The sequence below is a fragment of the Hydra viridissima genome, unplaced genomic scaffold, assembly GCF_058129835.1.
Source record: "Hydra viridissima isolate aposymbiotic clone 2 unplaced genomic scaffold, HvirCarnegie_v1 scaffold_2, whole genome shotgun sequence".
Classification (NCBI taxonomy): domain Eukaryota; kingdom Metazoa; phylum Cnidaria; class Hydrozoa; order Anthoathecata; family Hydridae; genus Hydra; species Hydra viridissima.
In genome coordinates, this window is record NW_028324301.1 from 3186491 (window position 1) to 3206226 (window position 19736).

General features: G+C 48.6%; 1 protein-coding gene across 6 annotated transcripts in view; it reads left to right on the plus strand.

Moving 5' to 3' along the window:
- The window catches only part of LOC145181047 (uncharacterized), an 81142-nt gene that overhangs the window by 35432 nt on the left and 25974 nt on the right, over positions 1-19736 (plus strand). For all 6 annotated transcript variants that reach the window (XM_090078854.1, XM_090078855.1, XM_090078856.1 and 3 more), the window contains one exon: positions 512-19681. In XM_090078854.1, coding sequence (XP_089934980.1) covers positions 512-19681 — 19170 coding nt within the window. The remainder of the gene's footprint in view (positions 1-511; positions 19682-19736) is intronic.

Here is a 19736-nt window from a genome sequence, read left to right on the forward strand (position 1 = left end):
TTGCATCTAATTTTTAATGTTATGATTTTATGAAATATAATTCAGCGGACCCTCAGTAAATATAAGTAAGAGAATTTCAATTGACTAAACTTTAAAAAGCAAGCAAGATATGATATCAATATTGTTGAAATTCTACTGAAAGAAGAGATTTAAGATTGAAATATTAAAGTTCTAAGTATTTAATAATATGTTTAATTTACCAAAAACTATTCAAAAACTCGTTTTAGTCTTATAAGTAATTTTGATATTTAACTTTGTATGATAAACTTAAAACTCAAAATTCAAAACAATTTCAAAACATTAAAAGAAATAATAGAATAACCCAAACTTAGCCATCAACCATTTCTCACTAACTCATTTTGGATTTTTTTAAAAATTCATTTAAAAACTTAGTTAAAATATCTTTTATTTCACATGTTGAAAGTTCCAGCAAATGATTTCAAAAGTTTTTCTAATAAGATCAGTTGTTGTTTTCAAGTTCACTGTTTCTCACATTAAAATTTCATTTTAGATATCAAGTTTTATGGAAGGAAATCGAAAACGTAAAAAGGTAAACGAAGAAGATATTCCCCATGAAACAACATCACTTGATAGTGAAAAAGAGCAAGATATTGAAGAGGAATTAATGTTAAAAAGACCTTACAAACCAGTGAATTTTGACTTAAAGTTACCAAATCAGCAGCGGGCATTTCAACCAACTGTGGTTAGAAGAACCTATTTGGATGAAAGTGATATTACTTCTGATTTAATGAACACTCAATCTGACCTTCCACAGCAAGAGTTTATAACAGTAGATGAGAATGGTAGAAAAGTAAGAAAAATTATAACTAAGAAAATTACTCGCACACAAAGACGTATTATTAGACGAAAATATATTGATGAAAATGGAGAAGAACATGTGGAAGAAATTGAATTGCCAGAAGGCCAAGAACCTGATTATATAGTAAATAACGGAAAGTCTTTAGATGAAGGAGCAATCATAATACATTCACCAGATGAAACAGATACTGCGACAGAAGAAGAATTAGTGAGAGATAAGCATGGAAACATAGTGAAAAGAATTGTTAAAAAAGTTACGCAAGTTACCAAGAGAACTAGAATTATAAGAAGAACAATTATTGATGAAGATGGTAATAAAAAAGTTGTTGAAGAGGAAGTTCCAATTGAGTTAAGTAACCAAGATCAAGCTCTTCCTGAGAAAAGCCCTAACCTTGAAAATCAATTAGTTTCTGAGCTAGAACAAGTTCACAAAGTTGATCGAGTTATATCAACTCAAGTAATAAGAGAGTCTAATGGAAATGAATATATATTAAATTGTAAAGAGTCAGTAATACCTCATGCTCCATTAAATGTTTTAAAAATCTTAGAAGAGCATGATGAAAAGAATGGATTTTCTCGTATTTTAATAAGAACATATATTATACAAAAAAAGCAGGCAATCCGGAAATTGATTAAAATAACCCCGAATGGATCAGAGGAAGAAATAGATCGTAAAACAGATGTTTTGCCCGATCAAAAAATCCCAATCGAAGACATACAAGATAAATTCCCACTCTACACTTGTTCCACAAACGAACAACCTGATTCCATAATATCAAAGGAATTAAATGAAACAGGTGAAACTATTTACAATATCCTTAGGAGAAAAGAAATGATCACTGAACAATTGCAGTATGAAACAAAAGTTCTTAACAATAAAAAGGAACCTATAGATGAAGATATCACAATAGAAATAACAGAGAATGAAGGCAATTATAAACCTATTCCTATTACTGAACAAATAGTTTCATCTGTCAACAATAAAACAATAAAGAAGATAAGTATCTGCAAAATTCCAGTGACAACCGAAAAAATCATAAATCAGAAAGGGGTATACAACGAAGATGGTAAGGAACTCCACAAGGAAGAAAACATACAAACTCCAGATGAAAATGAAGATTTTAATAGCAAAACAAGGATTAATGTCCTAAATCAAACAATAAAACGCAATGTTAGAATATTAACTGAAAATCTTTCAGACAATGAAATTCAAATTGAGAAATATCAATCACCAAAGAGTGTTACCAAAAAATTGATAACCATTCGACCAAAGTATATCAAAAAAATTATAATATTACCAGATGGAACAAAGAATGAAATTGAAGAAGAAGATATTACTAGTCAAGAAGAAGAAAAAAGTAATCACAAATACACAGGATTTTATTCAACTGTATATAAATCAGAAAACGATGAACAACCATACGAAAGCAAGAGTGAAATGAAAGAGCATAACAAGAGAAAGACAGATGAAATAAAAATAAGCAAATGTAAGCGAGCAAAACGACCCTCTGACGAGAGTGTGGACGCTCCAAGCAGTGTCGACGATCAGCTCTCTGAGCCAGACACTTTCGGCTCCATTGAAGACTCACCTGAACCCACTGTGCCGCAAGGTAGCCAGAGAGAGCCCGAAGACGACGAGGAAATGGTTCCGGTGTCCGCCTCTCAACGCCCGCGTTTCAAAGAAGGAAAGTTCCCGGATTCCAAGGAGCATCCGAAGGAGTCTCCTCGCAAGCCTGTGGCTGGTGATGGCGATCAGCCTGTGCATGTGTCTTCAGTCGGAAGCCCGGCCGTGAGGAGAACCGTAGTGTTGAAGAAGAAGATCGTTCGCAAAGTCGTTGTGCTGCCAGATGGCACTCGGAAAGAGGTTGAAGAAGAAGTGCCGGTTGAGGAGGATCCTGATGTGCTGTACGGCGACGACGCTCACACCCGTTCGGAAGATCCCTTCAGCGGAGATTCCAGCCACCAGCCACAGAAAATGCCAACCCCTGTGGAGAGAGTGTTTGTGACGAGAGTTTTGCGAAAGCCCGACGGCAGCGAACACTTGATTGACGAGTCGGAAACGGTGTTCCCTATGGAGATCACGCCGGAAGATCTGCAGTCGGAAGTGGTCGAAAGCGAAGGCAAGGATGCCAGCGGTGTTTACAGAGTGGTCAAGAAGCCTTTGGAGTTAACAAGGAAGAAGACGACCACTTGCTGGATCGAAGTGCTGCCTAACGGTGAAGAGAGAGAGATAGAAAGGAGTGCAGAGGAATCGCCAGAGTCTGAGCAGGAGCCTACCAAGGCCAGAAAGGTGGTGCGTTGTGTGAAGAAGCAGCCCAACGGGGAAACCGTGGTGGTGGAAGAAGCTCAGTACATCAGTCCACTCACGTCGTCATTGAGTGTGCCAGCCCGACCGGAAATAGTCGAAAGGAGCTTGAGAGGAAAACCCGCTCGTGTGGTGTGTAGAAAGACGGTGACCACCCATCACCTTCGAGTGGTGAGGAGCACCGTGCAACGCAGGGACAGCAAAGCTGACACCTCGCCGGTAGAGGACTCCATCGAAGAGCCTTTTGAGGCCGTAAAGTTCACAATTGTTCGTAGAACTGTCATAAGAAGCGACGGAAGCTCGGAAACGAGAGAAGAGCCTCGCTACGAATTGCCGCATGAGGCCAAGCCAACTGTTGAAGTAGTCACCGACAAGCATGATAAAGTGACAAGAAGGATTCGCAGAGTGCCCAAACCAGTCGTAACGTATCGCAAAGTTTACAGAAAGATCATTCTTGCTCCCGACGGTACTGAAGCTGGCGTGGAAGAGAAGGTGGAAGTGAGCAGGCGCGCAAGACGACCCTCTGACGAGAGTGTGGACGCTCCAAGCAGTGTCGACGATCAGCTCTCTGAGCCAGACACTTTCGGCTCCATTGAAGACTCACCTGAACCCACTGTGCCGCAAGGTAGCCAGAGAGAGCCCGAAGACGACGAGGAAATGGTTCCGGTGTCCGCCTCTCAACGCCCGCGTTTCAAAGAAGGAAAGTTCCCGGATTCCAAGGAGCATCCGAAGGAGTCTCCTCGCAAGCCTGTGGCTGGTGATGGCGATCAGCCTGTGCATGTGTCTTCAGTCGGAAGCCCGGCCGTGAGGAGAACCGTAGTGTTGAAGAAGAAGATCGTTCGCAAAGTCGTTGTGCTGCCAGATGGCACTCGGAAAGAGGTTGAAGAAGAAGTGCCGGTTGAGGAGGATCCTGATGTGCTGTACGGCGACGACGCTCACACCCGTTCGGAAGATCCCTTCAGCGGAGATTCCAGCCACCAGCCACAGAAAATGCCAACCCCTGTGGAGAGAGTGTTTGTGACGAGAGTTTTGCGAAAGCCCGACGGCAGCGAACACTTGATTGACGAGTCGGAAACGGTGTTCCCTATGGAGATCACGCCGGAAGATCTGCAGTCGGAAGTGGTCGAAAGCGAAGGCAAGGATGCCAGCGGTGTTTACAGAGTGGTCAAGAAGCCTTTGGAGTTAACAAGGAAGAAGACGACCACTTGCTGGATCGAAGTGCTGCCTAACGGTGAAGAGAGAGAGATAGAAAGGAGTGCAGAGGAATCGCCAGAGTCTGAGCAGGAGCCTACCAAGGCCAGAAAGGTGGTGCGTTGTGTGAAGAAGCAGCCCAACGGGGAAACCGTGGTGGTGGAAGAAGCTCAGTACATCAGTCCACTCACGTCGTCATTGAGTGTGCCAGCCCGACCGGAAATAGTCGAAAGGAGCTTGAGAGGAAAACCCGCTCGTGTGGTGTGTAGAAAGACGGTGACCACCCATCACCTTCGAGTGGTGAGGAGCACCGTGCAACGCAGGGACAGCAAAGCTGACACCTCGCCGGTAGAGGACTCCATCGAAGAGCCTTTTGAGGCCGTAAAGTTCACAATTGTTCGTAGAACTGTCATAAGAAGCGACGGAAGCTCGGAAACGAGAGAAGAGCCTCGCTACGAATTGCCGCATGAGGCCAAGCCAACTGTTGAAGTAGTCACCGACAAGCATGATAAAGTGACAAGAAGGATTCGCAGAGTGCCCAAACCAGTCGTAACGTATCGCAAAGTTTACAGAAAGATCATTCTTGCTCCCGACGGTACTGAAGCTGGCGTGGAAGAGAAGGTGGAAGTGAGCAGGCGCGCAAGACGACCCTCTGACGAGAGTGTGGACGCTCCAAGCAGTGTCGACGATCAGCTCTCTGAGCCAGACACTTTCGGCTCCATTGAAGACTCACCTGAACCCACTGTGCCGCAAGGTAGCCAGAGAGAGCCCGAAGACGACGAGGAAATGGTTCCGGTGTCCGCCTCTCAACGCCCGCGTTTCAAAGAAGGAAAGTTCCCGGATTCCAAGGAGCATCCGAAGGAGTCTCCTCGCAAGCCTGTGGCTGGTGATGGCGATCAGCCTGTGCATGTGTCTTCAGTCGGAAGCCCGGCCGTGAGGAGAACCGTAGTGTTGAAGAAGAAGATCGTTCGCAAAGTCGTTGTGCTGCCAGATGGCACTCGGAAAGAGGTTGAAGAAGAAGTGCCGGTTGAGGAGGATCCTGATGTGCTGTACGGCGACGACGCTCACACCCGTTCGGAAGATCCCTTCAGCGGAGATTCCAGCCACCAGCCACAGAAAATGCCAACCCCTGTGGAGAGAGTGTTTGTGACGAGAGTTTTGCGAAAGCCCGACGGCAGCGAACACTTGATTGACGAGTCGGAAACGGTGTTCCCTATGGAGATCACGCCGGAAGATCTGCAGTCGGAAGTGGTCGAAAGCGAAGGCAAGGATGCCAGCGGTGTTTACAGAGTGGTCAAGAAGCCTTTGGAGTTAACAAGGAAGAAGACGACCACTTGCTGGATCGAAGTGCTGCCTAACGGTGAAGAGAGAGAGATAGAAAGGAGTGCAGAGGAATCGCCAGAGTCTGAGCAGGAGCCTACCAAGGCCAGAAAGGTGGTGCGTTGTGTGAAGAAGCAGCCCAACGGGGAAACCGTGGTGGTGGAAGAAGCTCAGTACATCAGTCCACTCACGTCGTCATTGAGTGTGCCAGCCCGACCGGAAATAGTCGAAAGGAGCTTGAGAGGAAAACCCGCTCGTGTGGTGTGTAGAAAGACGGTGACCACCCATCACCTTCGAGTGGTGAGGAGCACCGTGCAACGCAGGGACAGCAAAGCTGACACCTCGCCGGTAGAGGACTCCATCGAAGAGCCTTTTGAGGCCGTAAAGTTCACAATTGTTCGTAGAACTGTCATAAGAAGCGACGGAAGCTCGGAAACGAGAGAAGAGCCTCGCTACGAATTGCCGCATGAGGCCAAGCCAACTGTTGAAGTAGTCACCGACAAGCATGATAAAGTGACAAGAAGGATTCGCAGAGTGCCCAAACCAGTCGTAACGTATCGCAAAGTTTACAGAAAGATCATTCTTGCTCCCGACGGTACTGAAGCTGGCGTGGAAGAGAAGGTGGAAGTGAGCAGGCGCGCAAGACGACCCTCTGACGAGAGTGTGGACGCTCCAAGCAGTGTCGACGATCAGCTCTCTGAGCCAGACACTTTCGGCTCCATTGAAGACTCACCTGAACCCACTGTGCCGCAAGGTAGCCAGAGAGAGCCCGAAGACGACGAGGAAATGGTTCCGGTGTCCGCCTCTCAACGCCCGCGTTTCAAAGAAGGAAAGTTCCCGGATTCCAAGGAGCATCCGAAGGAGTCTCCTCGCAAGCCTGTGGCTGGTGATGGCGATCAGCCTGTGCATGTGTCTTCAGTCGGAAGCCCGGCCGTGAGGAGAACCGTAGTGTTGAAGAAGAAGATCGTTCGCAAAGTCGTTGTGCTGCCAGATGGCACTCGGAAAGAGGTTGAAGAAGAAGTGCCGGTTGAGGAGGATCCTGATGTGCTGTACGGCGACGACGCTCACACCCGTTCGGAAGATCCCTTCAGCGGAGATTCCAGCCACCAGCCACAGAAAATGCCAACCCCTGTGGAGAGAGTGTTTGTGACGAGAGTTTTGCGAAAGCCCGACGGCAGCGAACACTTGATTGACGAGTCGGAAACGGTGTTCCCTATGGAGATCACGCCGGAAGATCTGCAGTCGGAAGTGGTCGAAAGCGAAGGCAAGGATGCCAGCGGTGTTTACAGAGTGGTCAAGAAGCCTTTGGAGTTAACAAGGAAGAAGACGACCACTTGCTGGATCGAAGTGCTGCCTAACGGTGAAGAGAGAGAGATAGAAAGGAGTGCAGAGGAATCGCCAGAGTCTGAGCAGGAGCCTACCAAGGCCAGAAAGGTGGTGCGTTGTGTGAAGAAGCAGCCCAACGGGGAAACCGTGGTGGTGGAAGAAGCTCAGTACATCAGTCCACTCACGTCGTCATTGAGTGTGCCAGCCCGACCGGAAATAGTCGAAAGGAGCTTGAGAGGAAAACCCGCTCGTGTGGTGTGTAGAAAGACGGTGACCACCCATCACCTTCGAGTGGTGAGGAGCACCGTGCAACGCAGGGACAGCAAAGCTGACACCTCGCCGGTAGAGGACTCCATCGAAGAGCCTTTTGAGGCCGTAAAGTTCACAATTGTTCGTAGAACTGTCATAAGAAGCGACGGAAGCTCGGAAACGAGAGAAGAGCCTCGCTACGAATTGCCGCATGAGGCCAAGCCAACTGTTGAAGTAGTCACCGACAAGCATGATAAAGTGACAAGAAGGATTCGCAGAGTGCCCAAACCAGTCGTAACGTATCGCAAAGTTTACAGAAAGATCATTCTTGCTCCCGACGGTACTGAAGCTGGCGTGGAAGAGAAGGTGGAAGTGAGCAGGCGCGCAAGACGACCCTCTGACGAGAGTGTGGACGCTCCAAGCAGTGTCGACGATCAGCTCTCTGAGCCAGACACTTTCGGCTCCATTGAAGACTCACCTGAACCCACTGTGCCGCAAGGTAGCCAGAGAGAGCCCGAAGACGACGAGGAAATGGTTCCGGTGTCCGCCTCTCAACGCCCGCGTTTCAAAGAAGGAAAGTTCCCGGATTCCAAGGAGCATCCGAAGGAGTCTCCTCGCAAGCCTGTGGCTGGTGATGGCGATCAGCCTGTGCATGTGTCTTCAGTCGGAAGCCCGGCCGTGAGGAGAACCGTAGTGTTGAAGAAGAAGATCGTTCGCAAAGTCGTTGTGCTGCCAGATGGCACTCGGAAAGAGGTTGAAGAAGAAGTGCCGGTTGAGGAGGATCCTGATGTGCTGTACGGCGACGACGCTCACACCCGTTCGGAAGATCCCTTCAGCGGAGATTCCAGCCACCAGCCACAGAAAATGCCAACCCCTGTGGAGAGAGTGTTTGTGACGAGAGTTTTGCGAAAGCCCGACGGCAGCGAACACTTGATTGACGAGTCGGAAACGGTGTTCCCTATGGAGATCACGCCGGAAGATCTGCAGTCGGAAGTGGTCGAAAGCGAAGGCAAGGATGCCAGCGGTGTTTACAGAGTGGTCAAGAAGCCTTTGGAGTTAACAAGGAAGAAGACGACCACTTGCTGGATCGAAGTGCTGCCTAACGGTGAAGAGAGAGAGATAGAAAGGAGTGCAGAGGAATCGCCAGAGTCTGAGCAGGAGCCTACCAAGGCCAGAAAGGTGGTGCGTTGTGTGAAGAAGCAGCCCAACGGGGAAACCGTGGTGGTGGAAGAAGCTCAGTACATCAGTCCACTCACGTCGTCATTGAGTGTGCCAGCCCGACCGGAAATAGTCGAAAGGAGCTTGAGAGGAAAACCCGCTCGTGTGGTGTGTAGAAAGACGGTGACCACCCATCACCTTCGAGTGGTGAGGAGCACCGTGCAACGCAGGGACAGCAAAGCTGACACCTCGCCGGTAGAGGACTCCATCGAAGAGCCTTTTGAGGCCGTAAAGTTCACAATTGTTCGTAGAACTGTCATAAGAAGCGACGGAAGCTCGGAAACGAGAGAAGAGCCTCGCTACGAATTGCCGCATGAGGCCAAGCCAACTGTTGAAGTAGTCACCGACAAGCATGATAAAGTGACAAGAAGGATTCGCAGAGTGCCCAAACCAGTCGTAACGTATCGCAAAGTTTACAGAAAGATCATTCTTGCTCCCGACGGTACTGAAGCTGGCGTGGAAGAGAAGGTGGAAGTGAGCAGGCGCGCAAGACGACCCTCTGACGAGAGTGTGGACGCTCCAAGCAGTGTCGACGATCAGCTCTCTGAGCCAGACACTTTCGGCTCCATTGAAGACTCACCTGAACCCACTGTGCCGCAAGGTAGCCAGAGAGAGCCCGAAGACGACGAGGAAATGGTTCCGGTGTCCGCCTCTCAACGCCCGCGTTTCAAAGAAGGAAAGTTCCCGGATTCCAAGGAGCATCCGAAGGAGTCTCCTCGCAAGCCTGTGGCTGGTGATGGCGATCAGCCTGTGCATGTGTCTTCAGTCGGAAGCCCGGCCGTGAGGAGAACCGTAGTGTTGAAGAAGAAGATCGTTCGCAAAGTCGTTGTGCTGCCAGATGGCACTCGGAAAGAGGTTGAAGAAGAAGTGCCGGTTGAGGAGGATCCTGATGTGCTGTACGGCGACGACGCTCACACCCGTTCGGAAGATCCCTTCAGCGGAGATTCCAGCCACCAGCCACAGAAAATGCCAACCCCTGTGGAGAGAGTGTTTGTGACGAGAGTTTTGCGAAAGCCCGACGGCAGCGAACACTTGATTGACGAGTCGGAAACGGTGTTCCCTATGGAGATCACGCCGGAAGATCTGCAGTCGGAAGTGGTCGAAAGCGAAGGCAAGGATGCCAGCGGTGTTTACAGAGTGGTCAAGAAGCCTTTGGAGTTAACAAGGAAGAAGACGACCACTTGCTGGATCGAAGTGCTGCCTAACGGTGAAGAGAGAGAGATAGAAAGGAGTGCAGAGGAATCGCCAGAGTCTGAGCAGGAGCCTACCAAGGCCAGAAAGGTGGTGCGTTGTGTGAAGAAGCAGCCCAACGGGGAAACCGTGGTGGTGGAAGAAGCTCAGTACATCAGTCCACTCACGTCGTCATTGAGTGTGCCAGCCCGACCGGAAATAGTCGAAAGGAGCTTGAGAGGAAAACCCGCTCGTGTGGTGTGTAGAAAGACGGTGACCACCCATCACCTTCGAGTGGTGAGGAGCACCGTGCAACGCAGGGACAGCAAAGCTGACACCTCGCCGGTAGAGGACTCCATCGAAGAGCCTTTTGAGGCCGTAAAGTTCACAATTGTTCGTAGAACTGTCATAAGAAGCGACGGAAGCTCGGAAACGAGAGAAGAGCCTCGCTACGAATTGCCGCATGAGGCCAAGCCAACTGTTGAAGTAGTCACCGACAAGCATGATAAAGTGACAAGAAGGATTCGCAGAGTGCCCAAACCAGTCGTAACGTATCGCAAAGTTTACAGAAAGATCATTCTTGCTCCCGACGGTACTGAAGCTGGCGTGGAAGAGAAGGTGGAAGTGAGCAGGCGCGCAAGACGACCCTCTGACGAGAGTGTGGACGCTCCAAGCAGTGTCGACGATCAGCTCTCTGAGCCAGACACTTTCGGCTCCATTGAAGACTCACCTGAACCCACTGTGCCGCAAGGTAGCCAGAGAGAGCCCGAAGACGACGAGGAAATGGTTCCGGTGTCCGCCTCTCAACGCCCGCGTTTCAAAGAAGGAAAGTTCCCGGATTCCAAGGAGCATCCGAAGGAGTCTCCTCGCAAGCCTGTGGCTGGTGATGGCGATCAGCCTGTGCATGTGTCTTCAGTCGGAAGCCCGGCCGTGAGGAGAACCGTAGTGTTGAAGAAGAAGATCGTTCGCAAAGTCGTTGTGCTGCCAGATGGCACTCGGAAAGAGGTTGAAGAAGAAGTGCCGGTTGAGGAGGATCCTGATGTGCTGTACGGCGACGACGCTCACACCCGTTCGGAAGATCCCTTCAGCGGAGATTCCAGCCACCAGCCACAGAAAATGCCAACCCCTGTGGAGAGAGTGTTTGTGACGAGAGTTTTGCGAAAGCCCGACGGCAGCGAACACTTGATTGACGAGTCGGAAACGGTGTTCCCTATGGAGATCACGCCGGAAGATCTGCAGTCGGAAGTGGTCGAAAGCGAAGGCAAGGATGCCAGCGGTGTTTACAGAGTGGTCAAGAAGCCTTTGGAGTTAACAAGGAAGAAGACGACCACTTGCTGGATCGAAGTGCTGCCTAACGGTGAAGAGAGAGAGATAGAAAGGAGTGCAGAGGAATCGCCAGAGTCTGAGCAGGAGCCTACCAAGGCCAGAAAGGTGGTGCGTTGTGTGAAGAAGCAGCCCAACGGGGAAACCGTGGTGGTGGAAGAAGCTCAGTACATCAGTCCACTCACGTCGTCATTGAGTGTGCCAGCCCGACCGGAAATAGTCGAAAGGAGCTTGAGAGGAAAACCCGCTCGTGTGGTGTGTAGAAAGACGGTGACCACCCATCACCTTCGAGTGGTGAGGAGCACCGTGCAACGCAGGGACAGCAAAGCTGACACCTCGCCGGTAGAGGACTCCATCGAAGAGCCTTTTGAGGCCGTAAAGTTCACAATTGTTCGTAGAACTGTCATAAGAAGCGACGGAAGCTCGGAAACGAGAGAAGAGCCTCGCTACGAATTGCCGCATGAGGCCAAGCCAACTGTTGAAGTAGTCACCGACAAGCATGATAAAGTGACAAGAAGGATTCGCAGAGTGCCCAAACCAGTCGTAACGTATCGCAAAGTTTACAGAAAGATCATTCTTGCTCCCGACGGTACTGAAGCTGGCGTGGAAGAGAAGGTGGAAGTGAGCAGGCGCGCAAGACGACCCTCTGACGAGAGTGTGGACGCTCCAAGCAGTGTCGACGATCAGCTCTCTGAGCCAGACACTTTCGGCTCCATTGAAGACTCACCTGAACCCACTGTGCCGCAAGGTAGCCAGAGAGAGCCCGAAGACGACGAGGAAATGGTTCCGGTGTCCGCCTCTCAACGCCCGCGTTTCAAAGAAGGAAAGTTCCCGGATTCCAAGGAGCATCCGAAGGAGTCTCCTCGCAAGCCTGTGGCTGGTGATGGCGATCAGCCTGTGCATGTGTCTTCAGTCGGAAGCCCGGCCGTGAGGAGAACCGTAGTGTTGAAGAAGAAGATCGTTCGCAAAGTCGTTGTGCTGCCAGATGGCACTCGGAAAGAGGTTGAAGAAGAAGTGCCGGTTGAGGAGGATCCTGATGTGCTGTACGGCGACGACGCTCACACCCGTTCGGAAGATCCCTTCAGCGGAGATTCCAGCCACCAGCCACAGAAAATGCCAACCCCTGTGGAGAGAGTGTTTGTGACGAGAGTTTTGCGAAAGCCCGACGGCAGCGAACACTTGATTGACGAGTCGGAAACGGTGTTCCCTATGGAGATCACGCCGGAAGATCTGCAGTCGGAAGTGGTCGAAAGCGAAGGCAAGGATGCCAGCGGTGTTTACAGAGTGGTCAAGAAGCCTTTGGAGTTAACAAGGAAGAAGACGACCACTTGCTGGATCGAAGTGCTGCCTAACGGTGAAGAGAGAGAGATAGAAAGGAGTGCAGAGGAATCGCCAGAGTCTGAGCAGGAGCCTACCAAGGCCAGAAAGGTGGTGCGTTGTGTGAAGAAGCAGCCCAACGGGGAAACCGTGGTGGTGGAAGAAGCTCAGTACATCAGTCCACTCACGTCGTCATTGAGTGTGCCAGCCCGACCGGAAATAGTCGAAAGGAGCTTGAGAGGAAAACCCGCTCGTGTGGTGTGTAGAAAGACGGTGACCACCCATCACCTTCGAGTGGTGAGGAGCACCGTGCAACGCAGGGACAGCAAAGCTGACACCTCGCCGGTAGAGGACTCCATCGAAGAGCCTTTTGAGGCCGTAAAGTTCACAATTGTTCGTAGAACTGTCATAAGAAGCGACGGAAGCTCGGAAACGAGAGAAGAGCCTCGCTACGAATTGCCGCATGAGGCCAAGCCAACTGTTGAAGTAGTCACCGACAAGCATGATAAAGTGACAAGAAGGATTCGCAGAGTGCCCAAACCAGTCGTAACGTATCGCAAAGTTTACAGAAAGATCATTCTTGCTCCCGACGGTACTGAAGCTGGCGTGGAAGAGAAGGTGGAAGTGAGCAGGCGCGCAAGACGACCCTCTGACGAGAGTGTGGACGCTCCAAGCAGTGTCGACGATCAGCTCTCTGAGCCAGACACTTTCGGCTCCATTGAAGACTCACCTGAACCCACTGTGCCGCAAGGTAGCCAGAGAGAGCCCGAAGACGACGAGGAAATGGTTCCGGTGTCCGCCTCTCAACGCCCGCGTTTCAAAGAAGGAAAGTTCCCGGATTCCAAGGAGCATCCGAAGGAGTCTCCTCGCAAGCCTGTGGCTGGTGATGGCGATCAGCCTGTGCATGTGTCTTCAGTCGGAAGCCCGGCCGTGAGGAGAACCGTAGTGTTGAAGAAGAAGATCGTTCGCAAAGTCGTTGTGCTGCCAGATGGCACTCGGAAAGAGGTTGAAGAAGAAGTGCCGGTTGAGGAGGATCCTGATGTGCTGTACGGCGACGACGCTCACACCCGTTCGGAAGATCCCTTCAGCGGAGATTCCAGCCACCAGCCACAGAAAATGCCAACCCCTGTGGAGAGAGTGTTTGTGACGAGAGTTTTGCGAAAGCCCGACGGCAGCGAACACTTGATTGACGAGTCGGAAACGGTGTTCCCTATGGAGATCACGCCGGAAGATCTGCAGTCGGAAGTGGTCGAAAGCGAAGGCAAGGATGCCAGCGGTGTTTACAGAGTGGTCAAGAAGCCTTTGGAGTTAACAAGGAAGAAGACGACCACTTGCTGGATCGAAGTGCTGCCTAACGGTGAAGAGAGAGAGATAGAAAGGAGTGCAGAGGAATCGCCAGAGTCTGAGCAGGAGCCTACCAAGGCCAGAAAGGTGGTGCGTTGTGTGAAGAAGCAGCCCAACGGGGAAACCGTGGTGGTGGAAGAAGCTCAGTACATCAGTCCACTCACGTCGTCATTGAGTGTGCCAGCCCGACCGGAAATAGTCGAAAGGAGCTTGAGAGGAAAACCCGCTCGTGTGGTGTGTAGAAAGACGGTGACCACCCATCACCTTCGAGTGGTGAGGAGCACCGTGCAACGCAGGGACAGCAAAGCTGACACCTCGCCGGTAGAGGACTCCATCGAAGAGCCTTTTGAGGCCGTAAAGTTCACAATTGTTCGTAGAACTGTCATAAGAAGCGACGGAAGCTCGGAAACGAGAGAAGAGCCTCGCTACGAATTGCCGCATGAGGCCAAGCCAACTGTTGAAGTAGTCACCGACAAGCATGATAAAGTGACAAGAAGGATTCGCAGAGTGCCCAAACCAGTCGTAACGTATCGCAAAGTTTACAGAAAGATCATTCTTGCTCCCGACGGTACTGAAGCTGGCGTGGAAGAGAAGGTGGAAGTGAGCAGGCGCGCAAGACGACCCTCTGACGAGAGTGTGGACGCTCCAAGCAGTGTCGACGATCAGCTCTCTGAGCCAGACACTTTCGGCTCCATTGAAGACTCACCTGAACCCACTGTGCCGCAAGGTAGCCAGAGAGAGCCCGAAGACGACGAGGAAATGGTTCCGGTGTCCGCCTCTCAACGCCCGCGTTTCAAAGAAGGAAAGTTCCCGGATTCCAAGGAGCATCCGAAGGAGTCTCCTCGCAAGCCTGTGGCTGGTGATGGCGATCAGCCTGTGCATGTGTCTTCAGTCGGAAGCCCGGCCGTGAGGAGAACCGTAGTGTTGAAGAAGAAGATCGTTCGCAAAGTCGTTGTGCTGCCAGATGGCACTCGGAAAGAGGTTGAAGAAGAAGTGCCGGTTGAGGAGGATCCTGATGTGCTGTACGGCGACGACGCTCACACCCGTTCGGAAGATCCCTTCAGCGGAGATTCCAGCCACCAGCCACAGAAAATGCCAACCCCTGTGGAGAGAGTGTTTGTGACGAGAGTTTTGCGAAAGCCCGACGGCAGCGAACACTTGATTGACGAGTCGGAAACGGTGTTCCCTATGGAGATCACGCCGGAAGATCTGCAGTCGGAAGTGGTCGAAAGCGAAGGCAAGGATGCCAGCGGTGTTTACAGAGTGGTCAAGAAGCCTTTGGAGTTAACAAGGAAGAAGACGACCACTTGCTGGATCGAAGTGCTGCCTAACGGTGAAGAGAGAGAGATAGAAAGGAGTGCAGAGGAATCGCCAGAGTCTGAGCAGGAGCCTACCAAGGCCAGAAAGGTGGTGCGTTGTGTGAAGAAGCAGCCCAACGGGGAAACCGTGGTGGTGGAAGAAGCTCAGTACATCAGTCCACTCACGTCGTCATTGAGTGTGCCAGCCCGACCGGAAATAGTCGAAAGGAGCTTGAGAGGAAAACCCGCTCGTGTGGTGTGTAGAAAGACGGTGACCACCCATCACCTTCGAGTGGTGAGGAGCACCGTGCAACGCAGGGACAGCAAAGCTGACACCTCGCCGGTAGAGGACTCCATCGAAGAGCCTTTTGAGGCCGTAAAGTTCACAATTGTTCGTAGAACTGTCATAAGAAGCGACGGAAGCTCGGAAACGAGAGAAGAGCCTCGCTACGAATTGCCGCATGAGGCCAAGCCAACTGTTGAAGTAGTCACCGACAAGCATGATAAAGTGACAAGAAGGATTCGCAGAGTGCCCAAACCAGTCGTAACGTATCGCAAAGTTTACAGAAAGATCATTCTTGCTCCCGACGGTACTGAAGCTGGCGTGGAAGAGAAGGTGGAAGTGAGCAGGCGCGCAAGACGACCCTCTGACGAGAGTGTGGACGCTCCAAGCAGTGTCGACGATCAGCTCTCTGAGCCAGACACTTTCGGCTCCATTGAAGACTCACCTGAACCCACTGTGCCGCAAGGTAGCCAGAGAGAGCCCGAAGACGACGAGGAAATGGTTCCGGTGTCCGCCTCTCAACGCCCGCGTTTCAAAGAAGGAAAGTTCCCGGATTCCAAGGAGCATCCGAAGGAGTCTCCTCGCAAGCCTGTGGCTGGTGATGGCGATCAGCCTGTGCATGTGTCTTCAGTCGGAAGCCCGGCCGTGAGGAGAACCGTAGTGTTGAAGAAGAAGATCGTTCGCAAAGTCGTTGTGCTGCCAGATGGCACTCGGAAAGAGGTTGAAGAAGAAGTGCCGGTTGAGGAGGATCCTGATGTGCTGTACGGCGACGACGCTCACACCCGTTCGGAAGATCCCTTCAGCGGAGATTCCAGCCACCAGCCACAGAAAATGCCAACCCCTGTGGAGAGAGTGTTTGTGACGAGAGTTTTGCGAAAGCCCGACGGCAGCGAACACTTGATTGACGAGTCGGAAACGGTGTTCCCTATGGAGATCACGCCGGAAGATCTGCAGTCGGAAGTGGTCGAAAGCGAAGGCAAGGATGCCAGCGGTGTTTACAGAGTGGTCAAGAAGCCTTTGGAGTTAACAAGGAAGAAGACGACCACTTGCTGGATCGAAGTGCTGCCTAACGGTGAAGAGAGAGAGATAGAAAGGAGTGCAGAGGAATCGCCAGAGTCTGAGCAGGAGCCTACCAAGGCCAGAAAGGTGGTGCGTTGTGTGAAGAAGCAGCCCAACGGGGAAACCGTGGTGGTGGAAGAAGCTCAGTACATCAGTCCACTCACGTCGTCATTGAGTGTGCCAGCCCGACCGGAAATAGTCGAAAGGAGCTTGAGAGGAAAACCCGCTCGTGTGGTGTGTAGAAAGACGGTGACCACCCATCACCTTCGAGTGGTGAGGAGCACCGTGCAACGCAGGGACAGCAAAGCTGACACCTCGCCGGTAGAGGACTCCATCGAAGAGCCTTTTGAGGCCGTAAAGTTCACAATTGTTCGTAGAACTGTCATAAGAAGCGACGGAAGCTCGGAAACGAGAGAAGAGCCTCGCTACGAATTGCCGCATGAGGCCAAGCCAACTGTTGAAGTAGTCACCGACAAGCATGATAAAGTGACAAGAAGGATTCGCAGAGTGCCCAAACCAGTCGTAACGTATCGCAAAGTTTACAGAAAGATCATTCTTGCTCCCGACGGTACTGAAGCTGGCGTGGAAGAGAAGGTGGAAGTGAGCAGGCGCGCAAGACGACCCTCTGACGAGAGTGTGGACGCTCCAAGCAGTGTCGACGATCAGCTCTCTGAGCCAGACACTTTCGGCTCCATTGAAGACTCACCTGAACCCACTGTGCCGCAAGGTAGCCAGAGAGAGCCCGAAGACGACGAGGAAATGGTTCCGGTGTCCGCCTCTCAACGCCCGCGTTTTAAAGAAGGAAAGTTCCCGGATGTCAAGATGATTGTTCGCAAAGTCGTTGTGCTCTCAGATGGCACTCGGAAAGAGGTTGATGATTTTGATGGACTTGAGAAATGTGTGGGTTTTGATGTCGAAGGATATCCAATTAATGTTATCTCTCTAGATAAGAATCCACCTATTGACAGTTTATGTTCTAACGAACCTCATATTGGAAAACTTCTTATTAGATATCCTAATGGTTGTTATTATGATTGTTTTTCAAAGATTTCTTCTGATTTTTCTGGTGATCTTAAGGAGTTTCTTTTACGTATTTTTGAGGAATCATCTTGTAAATTTTCATATTGCATACCTGTTGAAAGACGCATTACTCGATGTTGTATGGTTTCAGATATATCGTCGAATGAGCAATTACTTTCGGAAGAAGCATTTGTTGTTCCTTTAGGGGTTTCTTGTTATGAACCTTGCTGTATGGTTTCTGAAACTTTTTCGGAGATGCAACATTTCAAAATTAATCTGGATTCCTCTGAGGAGTTATTAGAAAGAGTTATAGAGCCCCTTGATGTGCATTCTTTTGATAAACCTGGGTTATTTACTGTTCAACCTTCGGTTTTAAATGTATCATGTGATTCCTCTGATACAAAGTCTATAATTGAAAAGCCTTTCCCTTTTGCTCCTCTTTATTCATCATTTACTGAATATAAACCTGGAGAAGTAGTTGATTCTAATCTATCTTTTGTCAATAGAAGAAAAATTGTTTCTATTTGTAAAAGAGTTGATAGTCGTACATTGAATCAATGTAACTCCCAACCTGTTGTTATATCTGTTATTTCTGTTCCCTTCGAAGTTAGTCAAGGTGATTTACTAAATGATGATGTCAAAGATGCAACTCAACCTAATATCTCTGAGAATAATAACTATCCAATTGTTATAGTGAAGGAAGAAAGGAATGTCTTAGGTGAGTTATCAAAAATTGTTATTGTGCGTCCTGTTTATGTTGTCACACAACGAACTCTTTATCACAGAGTGCTTTTAACTGCTTATAATAAAGTAAAAGAAGTGGTTGAATGTCAAGAAGAAATACCAGCAATAATATCTAAATCTGTCTCTGTTCCTTATCTTTTGAATAATTTTATTACTCCCCAAAGTGAACCACCATCACAAAATAGAGATGTAGAGAGAATCGAACGTCGGGTAACTGAGCGCTTTGTTTGTCAAGAAGATGGAACAGAAGAGTTAATTGATCAGCTTGAACAAATTTATCCAATTCAAACTGATGAAGAATCGGTTAAGTTATATTGCCAAGTTGTGGACGGAAAAAATACTTTCAAAAAGATATACTTAACTGAGCAAATGAAAGTTGTAAGAAAAGTTGTAAAAGAAGTGGATAAAGAAAAAGAGATAGAAAAACTCTATGAAAAGGCAGATGTACCTTCTGAAACTGATCCAAAAAGGTATACAGAGTTAACAAGTTGGATAGTAGTGGGGAATGAACCAACAGTTATTCAATTGTCAGAAAGTAAACTTCCATATGTAATAATTGTAAAGAAAGACTTTAAGCAAGAACCTCTAGTTGAACAAAAGAAAAAATCTGATAATCGTTTTAAAATTGAAAATACTTTAGTTACAAAAAAACTTTTTACTCGCAAAGCAGTTGATCCTAAATTTGTAAAGAAAGGCACAAAGGAGCCAGAAGAAGATATTTTTGAGATTCCAGTTGAAGTTAATCAAGATGCTCCAGTATCATCTACTAAAGATGTAAAGGATGCTAAAGGTCATATAATAAAACGTATTGTTTACAAGCCAAAGAATGTATTAACAACAAGAATGGTTTACAAAAAATTGGTTTATACTCCTCAAGAGTTAAAGGACCTTCCTTCTTTTGTTGATACTATCGATAAAAAGTTAACTGATGCTAAAAGCAAATCTACTTCAAAAGCTAAACTTATATCTCCTACCAAAGAAAAACCTGAATCAATTTCTAAAAAAACTTCTACTACACCTGTGAAAGGAAAAGTTAGCTTACAAGCTAAGCCTAATGCAGATGTTTATCGAAAAGGTGCACCTGAATCTTCAAGTAAACTCTCTAAGTCTTCTGTTCAACCAAAGACTGTTGATTCAAGATTAAAAAAATCAGTTAAACCTGTTGCAGATGAGATTTCAGAAACTGTATCAGTTACTGTAGATGAGTGCACACCTGATACTCCTGATGGTTTTGGTAGAGACACATCACAAGAACCTGAGCCCTTTGATTCCTATACCTTTGAAGGTAGTCCTCTTAGATATAAATCTTTATCTTTGACAGATGATGATCGATCTGAATTAGCTAAACAGCTCTTTAGAGCTCCTAGTTCATTGGAAGATGATGATTTGAAAGATATCAGAATAAAAAAATTGCCCAAAAAGACTAAAGAGTCTGTTAAAATATTACCATACGACCAAAGAAAGAGAGAACTACTAGATCCTTTACGCAGTAACCCAAGTGAATTGCTTTTAAAACTTGGCAAACAAAAGGGTGAGCTCAATGAAATATGGCAGTATATTGTTTCTGATTTTGCTGTTGATCTTACTTATGAAGAGTTTACAGTTTGGCTTAGCTTCATTGAAAATGAGGTTTCTTCACTAAAGTTAATCCCTGCCAAGTATGAACCACTTGTTAAAGTTAAGGAATATCAAGAGGTAAGCGTTGATACATTTTTCTTTTTAATTTTGTTTACATTATTTTAAATGCTTA